The sequence below is a fragment of the Pelophylax lessonae genome, assembly GCF_965119305.1.
Source record: "Pelophylax lessonae genome assembly, chromosome: 3".
Classification (NCBI taxonomy): domain Eukaryota; kingdom Metazoa; phylum Chordata; class Amphibia; order Anura; family Ranidae; genus Pelophylax; species Pelophylax lessonae.
Genome location: NC_138770.1, coordinates 658,167,436 through 658,176,454, shown reverse-complemented (window position 1 = coordinate 658,176,454; position 9,019 = coordinate 658,167,436). Strand labels below are relative to the sequence as shown.

The window sequence follows — 9,019 nt, the reverse complement described above, 5'->3', positions numbered from 1 at the left end:
GAGAAGTAATATTGTGCAGAGAAGTGCTGAGTGCTCTGTACACTCTGTGACCCCAACCCTCCCAGCAGAGGAGGACACCGGATCTGCATTCACTTTCACTCATTAGGAATTGTCGGGTCGCCTTCATGTGGCAGCCTGTACAGTATCTGTAGTGTCTGTATATCTGTAGAGGTCTCTATATGAACCGGACTATATGTGTAGCAGTCTCTACATGTAGTGGTCTGTATATAGAGAGGTCTCTATATATAGTGGTCTGTATGTGTAGTGATCTCTATACATAGAGGTGCGTGTATATAGCAGCCTATGTGTGTATATAGAGGTCTATATAGATAGTGATGTATGGTGTGTATAGCAGTCTATGTGTGTATATAGTGGTCTACATAGCTATATATATAGTGATGTATGGTGTGTGTAGAGGTCTATGTGTGTGTATATATATATATATATATATATATATATATATATATATATTTATGGTGATATGTGTGTATATAGAGGTATATATATATATATATATATATAGTGATCTATGGTGTGTATAGAGGTCTATGTGTGTATATAGAGGTCTATATATATATATGGTGGTCTGTGTGTATAGCGGTCTATGTGTGTATATAGAGGTCTTTATATATATGGTGATCTATGGTGTGTATAGAGGTCTATATATATATATATATGATCTGTGTGTATATAGAGGTCTATATATATATATTTAGTGATATATATATATATATATATATATATATATATATATATATATATATATATATATATATATATATGGTGATCTGTGTGTATAGAGGTCTATGTGTGTATATAGAGGTCTATATATATATATGGTGATCTGTGTGTATAGCGGTCTATGTGTGTATATAGAGGTCTATATATATATATGGTGATCTGTGTGTATAGCGGTCTATGTGTGTATATAGAGGTCTATATATATAGTAATGTATGGTGTGTATAGCGGTCTATGTGTGTATATAGAGGTCTATATATATATATGGTGATCTATGGTGTGTATAGAGGTCTATTTGTGTATATAGAGGTCTATATATATTATATATATCTATATATATATATGGTGATCTGTGTGTATGGGGTCTATGTGTGTATATAAAGGTCTATATATATATATATATATATATATATGGTGATCTGTGTGTATAGAGGTCTATGTGTGTATACAGAGGTATATATATATATATATATATATATATATATATATATATATATATATATATATATATATATATATATAAATATATATATATGGTGATCTAAGGTGTGTATAGAGGTCTATGTGTGTATATAGAGGTTTATATATATTTAGTGATGTATGGTGTGTATAGAGGTCTATGCCTGTATAGAGGTATGTGTGTGTGTGTATAGAGGTATATATATATATATATATATATATATATATATATATATATATATAGTGATGTATGGTGTGTATATAGAGGTATATATATATATATATATATATATAGTGATGTATGGTGTGTATATAGAGGTATATATATATATATATATATATATATATATATATATATATGTATATATATATATGTATATATATATATATATATATATATATATATATATATATATATATATATATATATATATATATATATATAGTGATGTATGGTGTTTATGTAGAGGTATATATATATATATATATATATATAGTGATGTATGGTGTGTATATAGAGGTATATATATATATATATATATAATATATATATAGTGCTGTATGGTGTGTAAAGAGGTCTATGTGTGTATATAGAGGTGTATATATATATAGTGATGTATGGTGTGTATAGCGGTCTATGGTGTGTATATAGAGGTATATATATATATATATTTAGTGCTGTATGGTGTGTATATAGAGGTATATATATATATATATATATATATATATATATATATATATATATATATATATATATGGTGATGTATGGTGTGTAAAGAGGTCTATGGTGTGTATATAGAGGTCTATATATATATAGTGATGTATGGTGTGTATAGCGGTCTATGTGTGTATATAGAGGTCTATTATATATATATAGTGCTGTATGGTGTGTATATAGAGGTCTATTATATATATAGTGCTGTATGGTGTGTATAGTGGTCTATGGTGTGTATAGCGGTCTATGTGTGTATATAGAGGTATATATAGTGGTCTATGGTGTGTATAGCGGTCACAGCAGAGGGGGCGATGTTCGCAGCATTTAGAAGTTCCTTGGCTCTCATCATCCCATAGCGGCTCCAGCCCTTCCTTCCAGGCACTTCCTTCCTTCCTCCTCATTTCTGGGCTGCTGGGAGGGCTGTGAGGATATAAAGTTGGGGCAGAGTGAGAAATGACACAGACTTGTATGAGCGGAGCTCTCAGGACTTCTCCGCTCCGCTCCTGGGACTCGGCACCCGGCTCCGCGCCCCGCTCCTCCAGCGCAGCATGCTGCCCCTCTGCCACCTATGGGCTCTGCTCGCCCTGGCACAGCCGGCTCCCTTGGATGAAGTCAGTTCCACCTCGGAGTTCGTATGCCTGGACAAAGCCTGCTACTCCATATCCTGGGAGAAGAGGAGATTTACTAAAGCCAAGACTGTGTGCGAAGCGAGGAGCGGGCAGCTGATGACAGTGCGGAACTCTGTGCAGGCAGATGTCATCTCTATGTTTCTCCTGAAAGGAGAGAAGGAGGTCAGGGTCTGGATAGGACTGGAACAGCCCTATAAAAACCGATGTACAGATGAGTTCCAGCCTCTGAGGGGCTTCATATGGGTGAGTGGGGACAGAAATACAGACTACACCAACTGGAGGGGCCCTGGGGAGAACAAGTGTGGGGCCCAATGTGTCACTGTCAACAAGAATGGCACTTGGGAAGAGACTGACTGTGATTTCAAGGCTGATGGGTACTTGTGCGAACTCAGTTATAAAGATTTGTGCAGCCAACTTTCCCCGCAGGTGGACTTTAACATCACTTATTCCCACATGTCCCTTGGCCTTGGCCGTAGTGGGGGTCTTGCTGGCTTCCCACCTGGCACCAATGCCCACCTATCCATGTTACAGGACTCTCTGCTATGCACCAGAGAAGATGATGGACAAGTGCAATGGAAGCGTTTGACCCCAGGACCTTGGGATTGCAGTATAGAGAATGGGGGCTGCGAGAACGATTGTGTGGTGGAGGACGGCACCCCTAAATGTATATGCCCCCCGGAGACACAACTGAAAGAAGATAACCGGACTTGTGTCAAGCCGTGTGATCCCAACCCTTGTAGTCAGCTTTGTATTGACGTAGAAGGGTCACCTGGATTCATCTGCATGTGCACAGAGGGCTATGAACTTCTAGATGATGAAAGGACCTGTGTAGATATTGATGACTGTGCGGTCAACCCCAACATCTGCGATCACCATTGCACCAATACCATTGGTAGCTTCGTCTGTGGTTGCAAACCTGGATTGGAGCAGGTGACCCACCCGGATTGTGATAACGCGGACGGGTGTCCATCAGAATGTGTGGACATCAACGAGTGTGAGGGTCCAGCGGCCCTGTGTGAGCACGACTGTGAAAACTCCGAGGGGAGCTACAGGTGTTTCTGTTTCGAAGGTTTTGTGGTGGACGAGCAAAACTCCAACAAGTGCAAAAGGTTCTGCAACACCTCCAGCTGTGAGGCCGAGTGTGACATCAACGACGTCAACAAATGCGAGTGTCCCGATGGCTACATAGTGGACCAGGACGAGGATGATAAGACCATCTGCACCGACGTCGACGAATGCGAGAATAACCCTTGCGATGGCAGCTGTACCAATTTATTTGGGTCCTATGAATGTACCTGTCCGGAGGGCTACATAGTCCATGGCCCCGAATGCAAATCTGAGGAAGGTTCAGGTTTGCCCGAAACGACCACCACCGGCAAAAGACCTTTCGAGACGCCACCGAGCAAACCTCCTCCGCCAGATATCCACAGCCTACAGCCAGCCATGTTGCTGGGGATTTGCATTGGAGTTATATCCATGTTAACTGTTCTGATAGCCATCCTGTGCCACATGCTGAGGAAGCACTACATGGAGCAGCATGCCTTGGACTACAAGACGAAACAATCTGAGTCAGATGTCAGACTGCAGCAAGTGAAAACAGATACACAGAGGAAATATTAATGTCATAGACTCCTCGTACCTGGAACTTATAGACTATTCCATGCTGCCTCTGGGTACAGTGAGTAGAGATAGCTAAAAAAACGATGGCCCACTCAGGGGTGTCCAAACTATGGCCCTCCAGCTGTTTAGGAACTACAATTCCCATGAGGCATTGTAAATCTCTGACATTCACAGCATGTTGGGAATTGTAGTTCCTGAACAGCTGGAGGGCCATAGTTTGGACAAGGGTAACCAAAGGAAAAACTCCGTCAGGTTTTTATTGCCGTCACCCTCTCTAGTGACCTGAAAACTAGAATGAAAGAAAATCCCATATTTGGTGGTCACCAGAACAGGAATAGAAGGGAAACCTTCCAATGGGGACACTAGGGGGGTTGATTTTCTAAAGGAAAATAGATTGTGCACTTTGCAAATTAACCCTTTGCTCTGGTGACAACCAAGGGAATTCACTTAGCTTGCAGGGATTTCCTCTCACTCTCTGGTGTGGCACAGGAAGTGAACGGAAATCTCCCCAATGGGACACAGATGGCAAAAAAAATTAAATTGCTTTAAATTGGGGGCTGAATTTGAGGATGGGACAGTTTCCTTGCTGTATCAGCTGCAATACTTTCTGTAGTTGGACAATTAGACCCCGTTCACACTGGGGCGACTTGTCAGGCGACCTGGTCGCCTGACAAGTCGCCGTGGGTCGCCTGCCATAGATTAGCACAGGACCCATTCTAATAGGAGCGACACAAGTCGCTCCGACTTAGAAAAAGGGTCCTGTACTACTTTGGGGCGACCTGGAGCGACCTGCATTGACTTCAATGATATGAAGTCCGTGCATGCCGCTCCGAGGTCGCGGTGCGAGCTGTGCACCGCGACTTCACAGGTCGCCCCGGCAAGTCGGGTCGCGCCTGTGTGAACCAGCTCTTAGCCAGAACTTTAAGGCTGGGCATTTTGAGTCACAGATCGGTTCTGCCGTAATTGTCGCACGATAAATTGTCCTGCAATCGCGGCAAACTGCATTGCGCGAATCTTGTCGCCCAAAAAAAGTTCAGGAGCTTCTTTTGGGCGACAAGCTTCATGGGATGCGGTTTGACACGATTGCAGCGCGATTTATAGCGGCAGAACTGCCTGTTAAAATGAATGGCATCTGAAATGTGTGTTTTGCGATTTGTCGTTTTACCATAGCGTTTTGCCTGCGATTTAAAAAAGTCCAGGAGTGAATGCAGCCTTAGGATTCATGTACAATTGTATGACTCCAAAGTCGCATGGCTTTGGAGTTTCAACTTTGATGTGAGTTTGACTGCAAGCAATGATAAGGGACAACTGTTGCATAACTATCACATGTATAAAATTCTGGTGTGACTTTCATGCGACTTTTGAGGGCTTACATGGCAGTCTAGGGCACTCCAGTCGTATGAAAGTCAGACCAAAGTAGTGCAGGAACCTTTTTGAAGTCGCACATTTTTGAATGGTTGTCATTGAAAAACATGGGATGCGACTTTAGTGTTCAAAGTCGCATGACAAGTTACTCAAGTGTGAACGGAGCCTTAATCGGAAGACAAGGTGTAATGTGCTGTACTGAAAAGCAGCCAGTCAGAAGTCAAACATACTTTAAAATCTAATGGCATTGTACGGGTTCCTGTAATCACTTATACTCCCTTGTTCAATAAGCCCCACTAATTAACGCCAGCCGTACGCTGTCACTTTTTCTTTTAGATTGCATCTCTCGGATCAACAACATCTGGAGTTGATTTACTAAAGGAATAGAGACTTTGCAAAGGGATGATTCACTTAGTAGATATGGTGAATCTGTGTTCATATCCAAAATCTGATCGTGTCCAAGAGAAATAGAAAAGCAGGACTTTTGCTTGCATGTGATCGGATGTTTGAAGTGAACGCAACTTTACCTAAGCTGAGTGAACGTTCTCTTTGGAAAGTAAAGAGTCTTGTTCTTAGTGAATCCACCCACTGCCCACTCACTACTAGTGGGGCATTTTTTTTTTTTTTTTATACAATTCATTCTTATTAAATCCAGTTGGGTAGAACATGTTCATCATCCAGTTTGGTTGAGCATATCCATCATCTAGCTGGGTAGAGCATGTCTATCATTCAGTTGGGTAGAGCACCATCCATCATCCAGTTGGGTAGATCATAATACAGTTAGGTAGAGCATTTCCATCATCCAGTTGGGTAGAGCATATCTATCATCCAGTTGGGTAGAGCACCATTCACCATCCAGTTGGGTAGAGCATCATCCAGTTGGGTAGAGCACCATCCATACTCCAGTTAGGTAGAGCACCATCCATCATCCAGTTGGGTAGAGCATCATCCAGTTGGGTAGAGCATGTCCATCATCCAGTTGGGTAGAGCATCTCTATCATCCAGTTGGGTAGAGTATGCCCATCATCTAGTTGGGTAGAGCATCATCCAGTTAGGTAGACCATCATCCAGTTGGGTAGAGCATGTCCATTATCCAGTTGAATAGAGCATGTCCATCATCCAGTTGAGTAGAGCGTGTCTGTCATCCAGTTGGTTAGAGCACCATCCATCATCCAGCTAGGTAGACCATCATCCATCATCCAGTTGGGTAGAGCATGTCCATCATCCAGTTGGGTAAAGCATGTCCATCATCCAGTTGGGTAAAGCATATCTATTATCCAGTTAGGTAGAGCACCATCCAACTTCTAGTTGGGTAGAGCATCATCCATCCTCCAGTTGGGTAGAGCACCATCCATCATCCAGTTGGGTAGAGCATTATCCAGTTGGGTAGAGCATGTCCATCATCCAGTTGGGTAGAGCATGTCCATCATCCAGTTGGGTAGAGCATATCTATCATCCAGTTGGGTAGAGCACCATCCATCATCCATTTGGGTAGAGCGTCATCCATCATCCAGTTGGGTAGAGCATCATCCAGTTAGGTAGACCATTATCCAGTTGGGTAGAGCATATCCATCATCCAGTTGGGTAGAGCATGTCCATCATCCAGTTGGGTAGAGCATGTCCATCATCCAGTTGGGTAGAGCATGTCCATCATTCAGTTGGGTAGAGCATCATTTATCATCCAGTAGGGTAGAGCAACCATGTTGAGCGCAGGTAAACACACATGCATTGATGTGCGATGGCATGCTGCGTTGTTCTTTGCATTTCAATATATACTTTCTCTTCAATGCCAGGAACATGCAAAGGATCTACAGTACAGCAGAGGAGCTAAATGTATGCTGGCTCGCTGTTTTTCCTGTGCATTGAGGTGCGTTTTGCTGACACGCATCACCATCAGATTTGCCAACTGTCAGTAAATTGACATAATTCATACTTTTTGCATCTGTTGATGAATGTCCGTTACACAACGTTACAATCACCGTGCGTTGTATCACATTGCACTGAGAAAAGTATGGCTTACTCTACTTTTTCCACTGCAAACCAGCACACGGGGATGTTGTTTAGCATTGAATGTATTTGGTTGACCGTATATCATACAATCTGTTTGTACAATCTCCTCTACCCCTTCCCCGTTCACACTGGTGCGTCTTTGAAATCGCATGTTTTCAAAGCCGCACATTGCACTGCCAATTTCACTGCGGCTTGCAACTTCATGCAACAGAAGTCTGTGCAAGTCCTTGGTGAAGTTGGCGAAAAAAGTAGTGCAGGAACCTTTTTTGAAGTCGCAGCGACATGAGTCGCAGCTATTTGTACGGTCCCAATGGGGTGCGACTTGTCATGTGATTTGGAACTGCCGAATTGAATGACAGATCACCCGGTGTGAGTGGGGGTTTACATCTAAGATCCACCAGGCAATGATTTTTATACAAACTTCATACAAAACTGCCTGATTTGATAAAAAACTGGTTGTCCTGCTATTGCCTAGTTATGGTGCATGAATGGCCCCTTTCACACTTGTGCGACTTCAAAGTTGCAAGATTATGCTGCGACTTTGTTTCCGCGATTTTGAGGCGAGTTTGACTGGGCTTGAATGTCTTTGGACCTCAAAACGCATCAAAGTAGTGCAGGGACTACTTTGAAGTCGGTGCGACTTCAAGTCGCACAGATGTGAATGGTGCTCATTGCAAATAATGGAGAATGGCTTGTCATGCGATTTTGCAGTCCCAAATCGCATGACAAGTCGCACACGTGTGAAAGGAGCCCAAAGGTGGTTGTACAATCAGATTGTATCGTGTATGGCCAGGCTCGTGGGCATGGCTAGCTTTATTCTGCTGTTCACTTTGCAGGATGACGCTTCCTTTAGCTTAGTAAATAGAGTGAAGATTTCTTCACACTGAATACCCAATCATGTGCAGAGGAAATACAGAAAAAAAAAAAAAAAAACTGTAACTAAAAACTCCCGACTTACCGAGAGCTTTCCAATCATGACAGCCAATCACAGCGGTCGTGTGACCAAAATGCCCGCCCCTCCAGCATCTGAAACCTCTTACAGGGGCGCCAAGCTAAATGAACTCCCTTTACTCCTGCAGCACATCAACCCCTTTCTGTGCGCTTCATTTATTAAAGGCAAATAGGTGTTCGCTTTGCAAGGGAATTTGCACTTTGCAAGGGAACTCACCCCAGAACTTAAAGAAGAGAGATTTCACTTTACAATCAATACCCAATCGCATGCAAGGAAAAATAAAATAAAAACAGTTTTTGCTTGCACACGATTGGATATTGGATGACCGCGTTCACTAAGGCTCCATTCACACCTATGCAGGGAGCTTTTGAGCGTTTCTGCAATCTTTTCACCATGATTTTGCTGCAATTTGTGTATTTTATGCTTTTTTTTTTTTGGGGCAAAAGTTGTTCTGGGGAAAATGCTCTTTTAAAGTGCAGCTTCCCTTACAAAGTGAACGGTTTATTTGCCTTCAGTGAGTTAGATTTTGA

The 9,019-nt window shown here is 42.2% G+C and overlaps 1 protein-coding gene across 1 annotated transcript; it reads left to right on the top strand.

The window, feature by feature from the left end:
* The first annotated feature begins 2,275 nt into the window (after positions 1-2,275).
* On the top strand, positions 2,276-4,235 carry THBD (thrombomodulin). Its single transcript, XM_082248957.1, has one exon. The coding sequence runs from the start codon at positions 2,462-2,464 to the stop codon at positions 4,160-4,162; it is 1,701 nt and encodes a 566-aa protein (XP_082105083.1). The 5' UTR covers positions 2,276-2,461; the 3' UTR covers positions 4,163-4,235.
* Positions 4,236-9,019: the final 4,784 nt, after the last annotated feature.